Below are 17,003 nucleotides of genomic sequence, written 5' to 3'. Positions count from 1 at the left end.
TGATGTGTCATCGTACAACAAAATATCCTGTTCCATCAGAAAGTACATCACATAAGGGAGGAGTGATATTATTTTAAGTAGTGACGTTGCCTGGGTGAAGATTAAAGATTATCATGCCAGAGGGATCAATGCATGTGATCTCACGAGGGGAAGCAGATGTAAACAACACGGAGACTGACGAGGGGCGACGACTTGCTGATGTGTGAATAACAGTTTGACACAAGAGAAAAGCAGAAGACTGAACGAGTCTGGATGGAAAAATGTCTGGGAGACACGGTCAACATGGGTAGTCTGTTCTTCAGAAAGAACTGGTGGGGAGATTAGTTTTTAATGTCCTACTCGTTAGCAACAAGAGCTATAATGTTTCGTGTATCTTGGTAACAACATCAGCTGCTCCGGGACTCTCATTCTCTCTCTCTAATTGGTTACAGTGAAAGTACAGACGTAATCATAAAGATTTTAAATATGAAACATGTATTGAAATTATCAGGGCGGCACAGATGAGGCTGCGAACAGTTCTGGAGGTTTAAAATTTGATCTGTGAGTCGCCCAACATCGGTCCAAGCTCCTGAACCAGATCATCTGAAGGGGTGAATCAGGGTTTAAATCAGCCTGAAACTCCTTTAATGTCAACAATGTCCCGCTGTAAGAAAGCCTCTGCGTACATTCATTAACTGTTCGTTGCTCATTCCACAGAAGATCACTGTAGCAACAAAAATAGAGACATCATGTCATGGAAAAGGCACTGTGTGTGTGAGACCTCTCCCTGTGGTGCTGAGTCAATATTTCAGAGGAAGTAGGACCCCGGGGGACATACTTACCCCCAGTTACTGGAGAGTCCTTTGAGAGTCTATTGACTCCATCAGAACACACACACACACACACACACACACACACACACACACACACACACACACACACACACACACACACACACACACACACACACACACACACACACACACACACACACACACACACACACACACACACACACACACACACACACACACACACACACACACACACACACACACACACACACACACACACACACACACACACACACACACACACACACACACACACACACACACACACACACACACACACACACACACACACACACACACACACACACACACACACACACACACACACACACACACACAGAGAGAGACAGAGAGACAGGGAGCGAGAGAGAGAGAGAAGTTCAGCCAAGTACAGGCTGCTTCAGTGTCTGACCTTTGTCAGCTGAGTCTACAATTTAAAAGACCAACAGTCACACAGCTTCTGTGTGTGTAGCTGCTGTTGCGACGTGTGAGATGTGCAGCACGCTCACCTCAGGCTCACACAGAAATACAAACAGCCGCCTTGACCGGAGTGGATTTTTTGCAGGAAAATCCCCCTCCTCCATCACTCATCCTTTTCTAGGGGCTGTGAGCTGAGCTGACAGTGATTGTTGTCGGTGCTGCTTGACTTTGTAAAATGTTTGGACCAGTCCCCTCTGACGTCACTCACAAGGACTTTTTATATGTATGCACGATTAAAAATCTGACTTGGATTTCCATTTGACGTGGTTTTGAAAGTCAAAACAAAGTCACAAAGTTACAATGAACTTTATATATCGAACAATTTTTCAATTTTGCCCAACTATAACTTTGGTAAAGTATTTTAATGATAAAAATAAGGGACATTTCAAACAGAGTATGATGCTCGTCTATTGTTAAGTTTCAGTTTTTATTGTAGTTTCTTTTGTATTTACCTCATCAAGTGTCCTTAGCTCAAGTGTTTATGGATTTATGTGACTATGTGACTGCTACAACAACCCCATTCTCCCCCTAAAATATATCTACGGCTGCAACTCAGAACTATTTTCATTGTCAGTTAACCTGACTGATAACTGATTTGTCAGATAACTGTGTGCGTCTTTATTTAGCTAAAGCAAAAAGTTGTCAAACTGCTTCATCTATTTGTGAAAGTTGTACTGTAGGTTTATGATTTTTCTGCAGACATTTTGTGCTTTAAAAAAAGAAAATCAACCACATATTTTCTCCACAATAGGACACAAAAAAACTATGTGCGACAAGACAAGAAGAAATTTTACAAAACAGGAACCGCGAAACACGCTGACCTTTGTCACAGACAATAAACGCCGCAGAGCTTCAGGCTGCAGCTTCTCTTTCTTTGACTGAGCGCACAGTGGTAACATAAACAAGGAGATGAACAACACCTTTCCACACGTAACGCTCAACATTTCAGGTGTCAGTTTTCATGGTGGTGTCATGGTTTTAGTTCAGGCAGAGCTCCGCGTTGAGTCTGTTACGGTACCCTGAAGATTTGTTTTCTTGATTTCATTTCATCCTAAATTTAACACAAACAGATAAGTCGGGTGACCTTCCAGCCTGTTTCTCTGCCCTCTCAGGCGCTTCCGGCACCAGCCTGTGAGCTGGCCTGTTTGTTGACATGAAACATCGGCGACAAAAGGGCGAGGGGGAGAACGATGAGTCTGTATGGGAAAGGAATGCCACACGCATACCGCCCACGCACAAAAACCCAACTGCCCCGCCACATATCAGCCGACTGCAAAACATGCTTGCTGTCTGGGGATGAAACGAAAATGCATGGCTGCAAATGCAAATATACACACACACACTCACACACTCACACACAAAAGGGCTTGTTGCGCGGGACAGGTCAAGCTCTTCCAACCTGTTTTTCCAGCTAAAACTGAAGCCCCGTGAGGACAGATCTAGTGATATTTTGCGTTGCAGATCAACGGTTTCAGAAATGAAAGTACTTCCTTGCGCCTCATGTCGACTTGATCACCACTTTCGGCCACATCAGGGGCGGTGACATGTTAAGTTTGAGCACCGGTGTGTTGTCGACGAGGATCAGTGAGGAGATTAAATATAAAACCGGGTTTAAAAGTTTATCATACACCAACACAGTGCACTGCAGTTTATTCACCTTTGAGTCAGGATTTTACAACTCCGGGGAAGTTATTCCTGACTTCCTCATTCAAATCGGCTCGTTTTGTCCGACCTACAACCTGAATATATTCAGTTCTGCAGCAAATCCTCACAATGGAAAAGACACTTGAAACAACTTTTATGATTAATCAGTTAATTATTAAAAGAGTTGGCGATTATTATTACATATATTTTTTCTTTCAGCAACTGACGATTAATTAATTATTCAGACACTGTGTGTTCAGTCAAAGAAAGAGAAGCTGCAGCCTTTAGCTCAGCAGTATTAATTGATTAATGAATTAATTGACCAATCTTTGCACCTCTAGTTTTATTATATGTCAACTTGGGAACAGTTGATGGGTATTTCTCACAACTGTCTGATATTTCGTAGAAAAAAAACGATAAATCAAGATATACTCATTTAAAACGATGACAATTATTGTTAGATGCAAATTTATACTTTTTCTTATTTTCTGATCATTGTCTTTGTTGTAAAAACATTTAAATACACTGCAGGTTTTTGCAGAATATTTGTTTATATTGAGGCCAGTAAAAACATATAAAGTATCGTTTTGATTTATGGCCCAAATGAAACCAACAAAATCTGACACTAAAACGCCTCCAGTCTGATCTGCTTTTCCAAAAACAGTTTAACAACGTTTAAATTAGGCGTTATGTAATATGATGTGTAGCAACAGACAACTGCATGTGCTTGGGACATGAAGTCCATTGTGCTGACTGAGCTGCTCTTTATTCATGCTGACTGATATCATTAAGGCACACACAGCCTCGTGTGTGTGTGTTGGCATGACACACACACACACACACACACACACACACACACACACACACACACACACACACACACACACACACACACACACACACACACACACACACACACACACACACACACACACACACACACACACACACACACACACACACACACACACACACACACACACACACACACACACACACACACACACACACACACACACACACACACACACACACTAAAGTTGAGAGGACTGCGGCTGCACTGTCAGCACTTCAAGCTAGCTGCGACGACGCGGCAGGAAAAGACAGAGAAGCAGAAGGCGGCTGATAAGAAGAGAATCAGAGAGAAAACTGTCTGCTACTGATTTCCAGCTGCTGATTGCATGAGTCTTGATGAGTAAAGGTCCACACTTCCCACACCACCGATGCATCCAGGGCTGCAAGTATACACATTATTGCGGTGCATTATCATGTAACATTTACAGTACAGTATACCTAATAATTCCCAAAGTCAAGAATGAAACTGCAATTGTGCATATGCCATCTGCTTAGGAAGACGGTGTGACAATAGATGAGAAATGAGTGCTTCTAGCAGAACAAAAATGCACTTAATAGCCTAAAAATAGCAGCAGACGATATAATAATATATTTTTTCTTTGCTGGCAAAGAGCCTGTTGAAGAGATAAAAGAATGATCCTTCCGTCTTTGAGATTGTGATGTGTTTTTATAGTGAAAATGAGACCCAAATCAGTCATTCAAGTTTTATCTTCCATTAATGAAAGCAGAGCACCAGAGACAAGGAAGACAGCTGATGCAAGTATGAGTGAATGTGTGCGTGTGTCTCTGTGTTTAATCTCTGTGACTCAGCAGAACACCTGAGGGGTTGTCTCTTAAAAATAGTAAGTCAAATGTCTGTTGACACACACACACACACACACGCACGCACGCACGCACGCACGCACGCACGCACGCACGCACGCACGCCTCTAAGATCTGTCTGGCCAGTTAAGTGATAGGAAAAAAACGCAGAATTTGAAGCAGAGTGAGACTGCTTCCTTCAATCTGCTAACCTCAGAGGCTGTTGGCAAAAAATTCCCGTGCCCAACTCGCACTTGTGAACTTTGGTTATTTTGGCAATACATGCATCATACCATAATGTTAAGTTAGATTCTATAATACGGCATACCAGGCTTTTGAGCCACCCTGGAACCCCACCGGGTAAGTTTCTTCACAGTGACAGCCCTCACTGCAGGGGAGATTGTCTCTGACCGGCATGGTCTCAGTCGACTTACAATTAAAAAAAACAAAAAAACATGACAACGCAGGTATCTCACAACCAGTGTACATAGTTACAGGAAATTTGCTGATTTTTTTTAACTCCTGCACCGAATCTTCACGGCACACTGCTAAGAAACACCTTTTAGTGTTCAGATCTGACTTTGTACCACACACTTCACAGTTTCTGATCAAACATTTTAAACAGGAAGGACTAGAAGGCGCTTATACGGGTTCACACATTGATTAGAAAATATCCGAAGTGACAGAGAAAACAATGATTCTGTGGAGAAATGGGCAGGGTGATACCATCAGAGCATGATATATGCAGATATGGGGAGTGGATAAGTGTTCAAAAGTCCAAACGCCACAACTGCGAGGCCTGTTTCTCCTGCTTCTAATGTTGTTCATAAACAGCTTTTAGGGAATTATTGAGGAGGGATTTAACAATGTTTACGGGACATTCAGTATATCCGGAAGATTCTCGTTGTGCGAGTCTTCACTGTGTGTTTTCACTTTACCTGGCACACCTCCAACGCTCGTGAGTAGTTGTTACATAACCTAAGCTAACTGTTTGCTTTCTGCTACACTGTTGTTGTTGTTTTTGGAGAAATTAAAACTATGAGTATTTTATCACATTCAAATCACTGTCAAGCGTGACTCAAACTGCTCTTCCAAGACGGACAAAACAGGGGAACAAGGACAGATGGGCAGAGAAAAACTGGTTTGTTGGAGGTAGAGATGGAGGGAAGAGTGAGAGAGAAAGAGAGGGACACACCCATCACACCATAAAAGGAGGAGTGGAGATTCAGGTCTACCCTGTGACAACCTTATCAGGCTGACATTGGGCAATCTTTAACTTATAAAACTCAATGTGTTTCACAATTAAGAAGAGGCAGAGTAAATATTTCTGGCTTCTTGAAGAGTAAGGTTTGGGTCAAACGTTGTGATTAGAAGTTGATTAGATTAGCGCTCGGATGAAGGGGGGGTGAGAGTGAATGAAGGTGTTGTATAGGAAATGTATGTGTTTACACGTTGGGAGTGTCACAAGCTCAGTCACATTATAACTGGGAGCAGAGGTGTGTTTAAATGTGTGTGTGGGTACAAAGATTACAACACCAACTGCACAACCCTCTAAATACGCAGGTGAAGTGCTATTTGTGAAGACGTCCAAGTGAGAAAAACAGAATAGTTGCACTTTGAATAATCTGGTTGACACAGAGACTTATTTTGAGCACGTCAAAATCCGACCATTATTAAAATGTATGTTTTTCAAGAAAGACAATGAAAACAAATAAGTTTGTTATAATTTTGACATCTCAGGTGTCTCAATTGAGTCAGTAAGTAACATGAAAGAAAACCTTAAAATGTCCAGTAGCTGTCAAAAAGCAGTAAAAGAATGAATGAAAGCTCTCCGCGCTGGTAGTGTTCATTTAAACACATTTGTTTCATTTTGAAAAAGCTAAAAAGGTCAAATCTTTACAATGATGAGTTAAACTTCAATCACCTATTGTGTTTTCATATTTATACAACGGATCAGAAGGACTCAACATGATTTAAATACTCAAAGTCATAAAGCAAACTTACAACCTTCAAAAGGTGCAACATTTTAACAATGCCTGTGTGTTATTGATGCTCCGGTAATAAAAAAAAACAAAAGCACTACACTGCTGTCAGAATGTGTTATTTAAACAACATGCGAATGTATCACAAAACGACAATCGTCTCCAGCAGCAGATCAGGTGTCCATTTGTGAGGGAAGGAGCTCTGTCACAACAAGACACCAATGTACAATCACCAATGTAAGGTTTGTTAGTTCCCATAACACTAACAGAGCGATGCATCCTCTCTCTAGCTCAACCTCTGACTAAAAAATGAAACCACTGCGGAAGTCTTTAAAGTTGTACTCCATAAGATTTGAGATATGTTGTTTCTAGCGGCCTCTTTGGCGGTGAGATGTTACTGCAGGTGAGTCTGTTCTGTCAGAGCCTCCATCTTGTCATGTTCACGTTCACTATGTGTGTTGACAATTCTTTAAATTTTTAATATAATATTTATTAGTGGGTCATATGATCAATCAGTGTTTTAACTCACTCTTTGATAGATAGAAACTCAAAAGACAATTAAATAGCTGGAAATCTTACAATTGTAAATATGCAACATTACAGCAGAAAAAACGTATTTACAGTGTGGTAAAAAAAAAGCAGTTTTGGTCCTGGTTTGTTTTGACTAATCTAAATGATATAGAGTGTTGCAGGAATGAGTCCTAAAAAGTGGGTTAGCATTTTGTACTCCTGGTTCCCTCGTCTCAAAATCTGTGGATTGTTTTTAATGGAGTTTTGTTTAGATGCATTAAAGAAAGGTCTGTGGCTAACAGTAGCTTAAGAGATTTTAACATTTTGTTGTACAAGATAAACGTATCTATACATGTCAGTCAATGAGGCGCAAAGTTTGAACCTTGTGAGCGTCTTTAAAAAGGCGGTTGCCAGTGGCTAAATCTGAAAGAGGGGTAGTGGAAGTCCTTTAAAGCGAACCACATCACTTTGAACTTCACTGACACTCGCTGAGAGGTTTTTTTATACCCAACTCCCTAACAGACAAACTGTCATTAACATAGCACACATAAAGGGGTCCTAAAGGCAGGGCGGGGTGGCCAGATAAGTGCCTTAGTGACTGATAAACTGCAGACAATAAAGACGTCCCTTCATTTCCTGAGTGTTTTCGGTTCAATAGGAATGTTCTGTTTAGTCTATTAGACCTGCATACTGACTCACATCCCATTTAATGAATCCTAGTTTCTCAAGACTTTCTAGAGCAGCCCCCTCTTAGTCGTTTAGTCGTCTAATCGGTTGTTTGGATCTCAGCAACTAAGATTTCTTTCATTCAGTCATTTTTTATGCTTTTTTCCATGCTGAATGAATTAGAAACGTATCAGTGCGTCTCTGGTAAACAAGATTTTAAGTGATGCTTTTGCATGATATTTTGCAGAGAAACTCAGTTTCATAGATTAAATCATTTCATTATTGATATATTCGTAGATTACTTTTGATTTTGTTTGTTAAAAATGTCCGTCACAGGTTCCCAAATCCCCAACTGAAAGCAGAGTCCAAAACCGCCACATACAAGCTTTAATATTTTTAGAAAACCTAGAAAGTGTTATCATTTTAGAAGCTTGTATCTGTGAATTTGGGGCGTTTTGGGGCTTTAAAAAATGTTTAAAATGTTCTATTCATCAAAGAATTCATTGTTTCAGCTCTTTGTTTAAATCAATGTTATTTTACATGTTTCTGATTTTAGAAAATGATAAATTTACTGTTGAAAATTGAGTGTTTAGTGCATTTTATTGCTACAGGTGCTGTGTTTGGGCTGTGCCTCCTTCATTATCACTGTCAGTTAGAAGAAAACTAAAAACTACATCAAACATGCCATACATGTTTATTTTCCCTGGATCCTATACTGGCATTACTTTCCCTGAGACCAAAATGTAAGCTAATATAACAAATGGCTTGAGGGCACAACATGTGACCGTCTGTTGACAGAGCGTGATGTGCCTCCAGTGAATTCATGGTTCACTTGTGTTTGTGTGTTCTCTAAATTATGCCTGATGTCCAGAGTGCATGAAGTTAAACCTCCCTGCGAGTAATGACGAGTACATCAGACACAAATGGGTGCTGCCTGTATTTTATTTGTGATTGAAGTAAATCTCAAATATGCTCTTCATTGTGTCACTCTATTTTCTATCACCCACGCACCCGTTGACTACGAAAAGGCATTTTGGTCAAAAACTAAAAAACTATATTAAAGCTTGAATATGTAGAATCTTCATTAATAGCTATATTTAAAAAAATAATAATAATACACCCACAGGGGAATTTTGAGGGGTACAGAATGAAAGTATTGCTTTTCCATAAAAAAATATATATTTAGTCTGAATTGATATTTTTAATTTTTTGACGGGATTGACAATGACTGGGTTGCCAGGGTTGTCTGTTGTTGGGTGCAGCTACTGTAGGCTGGCACTGGGTGAAATGGAGTTTGCCAATCCTGCAGCTGCTTATTTGTCCTAGCAGCTGAGTGACCGGAGAGTCAATACAGGCCAAGCATTCACTCCATGGACTGAGATAAAGGAGTTCAACAGCATTAAAACACACACCCAAATGGCTACGTTTCTCCTTGATCAGTAAGCTAACTCTCATGGTTACTTAGCCGCAACGGCTAACGGTAACTGTCAGTCAAACTTCTCTGCAATACTTGTTTTTATGGTGTGATTTGCCGGAGGGGACGGGTTCAAACAGGCTCCGGTCTCCTGTAGGCTACTGGGCCGGGTCTGACCAACCTGGCAACCGGAGTGGTGGAATTATTTTCTGTTGTTGCGACTACGATCTTGAGACACTAGATGGCGGTGTTCTGCTCATTCTCCATATTCAACCTTTAAGAAAGTTTATAGTCTTTGTGAATACTCTATTCTGATTGGCTGGAGAACATTCCACAGGTAGATGGAACTCCCACATAAACGCCTAAATTAAAACTGTTTGCACAGTTTAGAAAAGGAATGCAATCTAATTAGTAACCATAGCAACACGTGACAAATCTTCCAGTTACCATTGATTGCAACAAAATATTTAGCCCATCTGAACAACATGACAAGAACAACTTACTTCTATTGTAAACATACAGTGCTGTCTTTGTCCTTCCTTTGTCTGCAAAAATGGCAGTTAATAACTTTTTTGTTTAAAAATAAATAAATAATAAAAATAACAAACATAATTACGTGGATGAACTAGGCCTTAATGCCCTCTGGCTAAACTTAAAGTCATAGCTGGCAATAGGCTACGGCTCAAATAACCTGATAAACATGTTCAATGTTTGGTGTCTGCTACCTTTACGGTGTTTATTATCCTGTCAGCGTTTAGTTTGGTTGTTACGCTCTGTTGCTATGCTGTTACTAAGGGTAGCATCACTTTTTGTATCGGTGGCCAGTTGAAGCGAAGGGAAACCAGTTGTTCATTGTAATTTTACTGCAAAAAGGCATGAAAATATAAATTAGTGGTCTAATTATTATTCTATTTAGTAAGTGGCTATGGTGTAAGCGTGTAAATGCCTGAGGTGTCCAATTATCAGTTGTTAATGGACGACGCAGAGTCGGGCATTAACATTAAAATGTGGCATTAAATGTGACATTTATATTGTTGTTATAAGTTGTTATTGCTTTTTATTGTACTTATTATCATACAATTATTTTAGGAATAATGCATGAGTGATATTTTTTAATTTCCACATCTTAGAAAGATCCTGCAGTTCTCCAAAGTTCACGTATTTGAGAAGCATTGTGTTATTACATAAATAAAGCTTCTTTTTCTTACATATTTTCACATTTTCTCTGATGTCTGCCCTCACTATTTCTGTCAGTGACATTAAAATTTCATCTTGTCTAAAAAGGTCACACACACACGCACACGCACACGCACACGCACACACACACACAATGAAGAAATGTCAGAATATAAAGCATTGATGATTTTCCTCATTACCAAACTGAACTTGAAAAGTTTAAAACCTTGCAGTGAGAGAGCCTATTTTGATTATAAAGAGCACAACATAAAGAAACCTGTGCACGTACACACGGACGCTGCTGGATGCCATCACCGTGGAAACTGATGCAAAGCTGGCAAGTGAGAGGAACTTGAGAATGTAAGCGGGGAGTCGGGTCAGAGCCTGTAGGTTACCGCGCCAACACAGCCACAGCATGGGGGTTGGTGTGTAAAAAGAAACTAAACAAACATAAAATGTTTTGCAACTTCTTTGGAAAGGATGGATGTTCTTGACTTTGCCCATTTGATTACAGTTGCTAAGAATAATTTTGAATAAAAACAATTGAAATGATCAGATCCTTTGTGTATCAGAGGATTTCTCAATAGCTAAGACTTCAAGATGAAACACTCACGGCGGTTTCATAACCTTGCTCGGGCTTGCTGGGCAATATGACCAAAACCTTCTATCCTGATAAAGGTAATTCCATATCTTGAGAACGATAGAACAGGTTTCATGGTAATTCAGTAAATAAATTGTCAACCACTTCGAAAAGCCTTTTTTTTTTTTGTACAATATGAAAATATCATGTCACGAATCTTGTGCGATTCACAATACAGGGCTTGTGGCTAAGACTTTTAAATACTTTTTAATGCCATCTGGGATATAATTTAAGACTAATTTCACCATAAACAAAAATAAAAAAGTGTGCATCTGCTCTGCTCATCCCAGCAGCAACCACATGACTGTTTTGTTAGTTCCACCATCGAGATTTGCGTGATGATACGGCAAGAGGCTTTCCCTAAAATATTTTTGAAAAACTAAATGTTACCAAGTATTTCAAGATTTGAGCCGAATTACATCAAGAAAGAAATCGAGAAATCCCATTTTCAATGTTTTAATGTTTTAACATAAACGTTGAAAGACATTATAATAACAATTAAGGCCTTGTTTTTAGATGAATGAATTCAACGCATTTCAAGAAACCTCAATACATTATTATTATAATAATCGTCAAAATATATTTAGAAACTCTTAATTGGCCTGTCTCAGTGGAATAAGTCCCTGCTGAAAAGGAGCACCGAGGATCTGCCAAAAAAATGTGTAATGTGTCTTTTCACATCATCTCGCTCAGATCAATACTCTGTGTTCACTGCCCACATTGCTATGACACACACCTGAATTTAAATGGGTAAAGTATCCCTTCAAGTACATCTTACAGAGCTCAAAATCTTCAGTACACTTAAGCTTAAGAAGGAAATGACAGCTCCTATATTATTTACCTGCAGACTTTTTTTTTTACATTAACAGCCCTCCACGTGAACTATATGGTACTGGCTCCAAGTCTGGCTAAACTCATTGTTTCTTATGCTACCACACACTGTCATGGCATTTCACGACTTTTTCCCACACAATATTCAGCCTTTCGCACCGTTTTTCTGTCACGCCATTGGCCCTCTTGGTGCAAATTTAGAAAAAGCTTGTTTCAAGCTGTTCAGGATTCATATGACAGAACAGCTTGAAGGATGGCCATATGTCATCAAGCGGTTGCATTGCCCAAAGCTTTGCAAAATGCTGCAACAACCCTTAGTCTCTTATTCCCATTAAGGTGGTAATGTGTCTACAATACTGTAGATATTAATGCAACTAAGACTGGACTAAGTTACGTCTGAATTCAACTGAGATTACTTCAAATATGACATCAGAGAAATCAGCAAATAATCATGCTGATAATATTCTTTAACTAATGTTCAAATAAAATGTTATGTTGTATATGTGCCTGCGTGCGTGTGTCTGGCTGTATTTTCATAACTACCTGCACCAAATCTCTCTGCTGAGCTTTGAGCCGATGTAGATTGTTTTCAACACTCTGTGCAGCCAGCGTGTGTGTGTGTGTGTGTGTGTGTGTGTGTGTGTGTGTGTGTGTGTGTGTGTGTGTGTGTGTGTGTGTGTGTGTGTGTGTGTGTGTGTGTGTGTGTGTGTGTGTGTGTGTGTGTGTGTGTGTGTGTGTGTGTGTGTGTGTGTGTGTGTGTGTGTGTGTGTGTGTGTGTGGGCACTGCAGTTCTTTGCCAAACCCTCCCACCTCGCCAGCCAAGCCTACTAAAGATGAGCCGCAGAGCCGTTCCTTGGCCAAATGTCACACAGCGCCATGCACCACCACTACAGCCACTCCAAAGTCAATCTATGTGAATTAAAGATGCATTTAGCAAGAACATGATGTGAACGCGAAGCCGATGCAGCCGACAAAGTTCAGTGATGTTTTACCTTTATTGCTGCGTCTTACAGTCAGATATTGATGCTACTACAAAGACACACAGATCACTCATTCCTCACTGTACTGAGATATAGACACAGCAAGTGTGTCAACTGCCTGTGACCTTGAGGCCAGATGCCTGAGAAAGGAAAAACATATCCCTGCGGGGGTTGGCATCAGTGCGTGTGTGTACATCCTCCTGAGAGAGGGAGTGTGCACATGTGTGTTTTGAAAGAGCAAAAGCAGCAAAACAAGAAGTATAACAGGGAAGTGTTTCTGATATCCCCAATCACAAAAGCCTCAACGCCACTTCTCAAGCTGAGTCATCTTTACAGTCAGAAACACAGCTTTAACACACAACACTGTATTTCACAACATTTGTTTTGTCCAACCAACAGCCCCAAAGCTTAAAAATGAATGAAAATAAATTCAAAATTGTTAAAATAATGAAAAGGAAATCGTTGGAAATGCTGGAACCATAAAATATTTGGCTTTGTTTCTAAGAAAAACGACTAAAATGTTATCAAAAAATAGTTGCGTATAACAGTTAATATTCTATAAATTGATTAATCAACTAGTTGTTTCTGGTGATCTTTTTCATTTTCACATGTTTTTGGTGCAGAAATCTCAATGTGAAAAGTAATTAAGGCTGTCAGGTAAATGTACTGGAGTGGAGGAATGGCAAATACTTCTCTCTAAAATGTGGTGGCATGAAAAACAACCTTGTTTACATTGTTTGGATTGGAAGAAATATTATTATTATTACTATTAAGGTGTCACCTTGATTTAGAAGTCCCACCTGCATTAAGAGAAAACACCACCAGCTCACCACCATCTTCAGACAGACTCTCTTTTAATGAATGAACTTCTCTTCTCGGTCTCTACTGTAACAGTTGCCAGGTTGCCATTAGCAACCTCTTTGAGAAATTGGCAAATATTTTATCCCGATATCACTTCATTACTCAATAATGATCAGTTAGTACATTAACAGTACAATTTGGAGGCACTTGTGCATAAAGATATATATCACAATAAAGTGTGTTTTTTGTTAATTTAATAAATAAACAGTCTATATGAAATAACCATGTGGTAATGCCTGATTTTGCCTGAATTTAATACGTAGTTTCTCATTTTATTCAGAAGTTTAGCGTAAAAATATAAACTCAAAATGTTGCACGTCAGATTTTCTTAGAATTTTGAGTCAATATGTGCTTGTTATTATACATTTAGATGACATAGTTATGTATCTCTCTATCGCTATCTAGATGATTTCATTGTGATACAAGTCCAATGAAAGACTTTAAATAATCATATCAAATTATTGTCCAGTCCCAGCTCCACAACATTTTAGAGCCAAATACTGTACTTTATTTACATTTACTTAGCTTAATCAACTAATGAATTATGACATATTCTAATAAGTTAATCAGTAGGATATAGAGTAATATTATAGCTGATAAAGGTGGAGCTAATCATAATTATTGATGGACAAATTACATTACAAATACGCAAACATTGATAAACATTATTCTGAAATGGAGTACTTTAACTTTTTGTGCTTTCATTATATTTGGATGCTAAAACTTTTGTACTTGTACTGATTTTACACTGCAGTTTTTCTGCTCAGTGGCGGAAAGTACATTTACTCAAGTACTGTACCTAAGAACAATTTTGAGGTACTTTGTATTTTACTTGAGAAATTCCATTTTAAACTGTTTTTTTACTTGTACTTCACTACATTTCAGGGGAAATATTATATATAGGGGAACTTTTGACTCCATTACATTGATTTTGCAACTTAAGATACTTCAGAGATTAAGAATATTAATTCAGAATATTATCAATAAATAAAATAGGATATGTTGTTATAGATTAAGCTACACAGTAGAATATAAAGTAATTAAAATTAGCCACAACATTTACATTAATCTATTATAATTCAATAATATATTATTCTGAAACAGGCCATTCTGCATTGTGAGTACTTTTACTTTCTGCACTTAAAGTATATTTTGATGCTATACTTTTTTTTAACTTCAGTGACAGTTTGAATGCAGGACTTTGACCTCTCACAGAGTATTTCTACAGTGAGGTATTACTACTTTTACTTAAATAAAAGCTCTGAGTACTTCTTCCACCACTGCTTGTTTTGGGGAAACCACAAAATGAATTATTTGACTTTATCAGCATCCCAACATCACAAGATTTTCCCACAAACCTTTCTTGAACTCCTCCAGCATGGAGTCCAGCTTGGTGTCGTGGAAGACAAAGTGGACCGGATGGTTGTAGAACTTGGTGATGGTCTTGAGCGTGGTGCAGTCGTCCGGGTCCACGAAGGCCAGGTCCTTCACGTACAGGATGTCCACGATGTTGGACCGCTCGTGCTCGTACACAGGTATCCTCGTGTATCCGCTCTCCATGATCTCGGACATGGTGTTGAAGTCCAGCACGGTGTCGCTGTGGATCATGAAGCAGTTACCGATCGGCGTCATGACGTCCTCCACAGTCTTGGTCCTGAGCTCCAGCGCGCCTTGGATCATGTTGAGCTCCTCTTTCACCAGGTCGTTGTACGGCTCGGTGACCTTCAGCATCTCCACCAGCTTCTCCCGGTTGTACACGGTGCCGATCTCCTGCCCGAGGACGCAGTCCAGGAGCTTGCTGATGGGCCACGACAGAGGGAAAGTTAGCAGCATGAACAACTTGGTGACCATGATGGTGTTCGCCCCGACCGCCAGGCCATGTCGGGAGCACAGCGCCTGCGGGACGATCTCACCGAAAATAACGATCCCGACCGTGGATGCGACCACGGCACCGATCCCGGACTTGGTGAGGTCGTCCAGGAGGATGGTGAGGGTGGTGTTGACCAGGACGTTTCCGAGGAGCAGCGAGCACAGCAGGTAGTTGCCCTTCCTGCGTATGGGCTCGATCTTCCGCGCGTATTTCTTCTCCTTCTCGGTGCCGCAGCTCTGCACGATGCGCAGCTCCATCGGGTCCAGCGCCATCAGACCCAGGTTGAGTCCACTGAACATGCCGGACAGCACCAGTAGGAAGGTGATGAGGATCACCTGCAGCCAGATGGGTAGTAAGGATTTCGCCACCTCCACCACGCGCACTCTGCCGTCTTTTTCATCCAACAGGTACCACGTCTCCTCCTTCGCCTGGGTGTCGCGGACGCACAAGCCGAACACCTTCACCGCCTCGCTCTTGCGGAGCTGCTTGATCCGGAGGCTACACACCCCGGAGGTGTTCTGGTTGGTCACCACCATGGACCCTTTTACTTCTATATCCTTCGTGAGTTCGGGACAAGTCCTGTTGGGGAAGGGGGTCATGACTGCGCCGAAAGCATCGTCTTCTTTATCGCTGGAGTAAAGCTCCGTGAACTTAATGAGCGACGTGCTGTTCGGGAGCAAGTGGAGCCCGTAGAACCTGAAGAGGGTGTCGCTGCCCTCGGTCACCTGGATAACCCCTGTCTCGGTGGTCCCGGCCGGCGTGTCGCTCTTCTCCAGCCTCATGCCGAGTATCCGCGGGGCGACTCTCCACTCCGCCGCCGCCTCCTGACTCTGCCCGCCCGCAAAAACACAAGAAAAGATGAGTAAAGTGAGCGTAAACCTCCGTCCGCTCGAGTCTATCGCCATGTTTGTTTCGCTCTCTGCGAATGAGGGGGAACTGACGTCACCTACTCGTTTCCACGAGCCCGCTTCCCCCTCCCCTCATTTACGTGCAGCCAATCAGCGGGAGATGCGTCACTGGACCGCGCCCCCTCAGGCTTCATTTTTAAGGTCGACTGATATTTATTTTTATTTATTTTTTGCTATTAAGGTGGACTTTATGTATGGAGGACTAAATAAATAAAAAAAATGTATAAATTAATTCAGAAATAAATATATAAAAGGAAAATAAATAGTATGGAGGACTAAGCTTATAGATATATAAATGAATACAGCAATAAATAAATAAATGCAAATAAATGGTATGAAGGACTTAACATTACTTAAGTGCATAAATGAATAAATAAAGCATAAATAAATGTAAAAATTATTAAAATAGATAAATGAAAATAAATAGTACGGAGCACTAACCTTAAGTCTCAATAAATACATAAACACATACAGGAATAAATACATGTAAAGAAATATATAAATTAATTTGAAAATAAATACTTAAATAAATGAATAAATAAATGCATGAAT

General features: G+C 40.3%; 1 protein-coding gene across 1 annotated transcript in view; it reads right to left on the bottom strand.

The window, feature by feature from the left end:
* Positions 1-16,448, bottom strand: part of LOC310946493 (metal transporter CNNM4) — a gene marked incomplete at its 5' end in the record, with an annotated part of 48,418 nt that extends 31,970 nt beyond the window's left edge. The window contains one exon of the mRNA XM_083912969.1: positions 15,032-16,448. Coding sequence (XP_083769095.1) covers positions 15,032-16,448 — 1,417 coding nt within the window. The remainder of the gene's footprint in view (positions 1-15,031) is intronic.
* Positions 16,449-17,003: the final 555 nt, after the last annotated feature.

The sequence above is a fragment of the Echiichthys vipera genome (genome assembly GCF_963691815.1).
Source record: "Echiichthys vipera genome assembly, chromosome: 4".
Lineage (NCBI taxonomy): Eukaryota > Metazoa > Chordata > Actinopteri > Perciformes > Trachinidae > Echiichthys > Echiichthys vipera.
The sequence above is the reverse complement of the archived record's forward strand: the minus strand, read 5'-3'. Positions and strand labels throughout refer to the sequence as shown.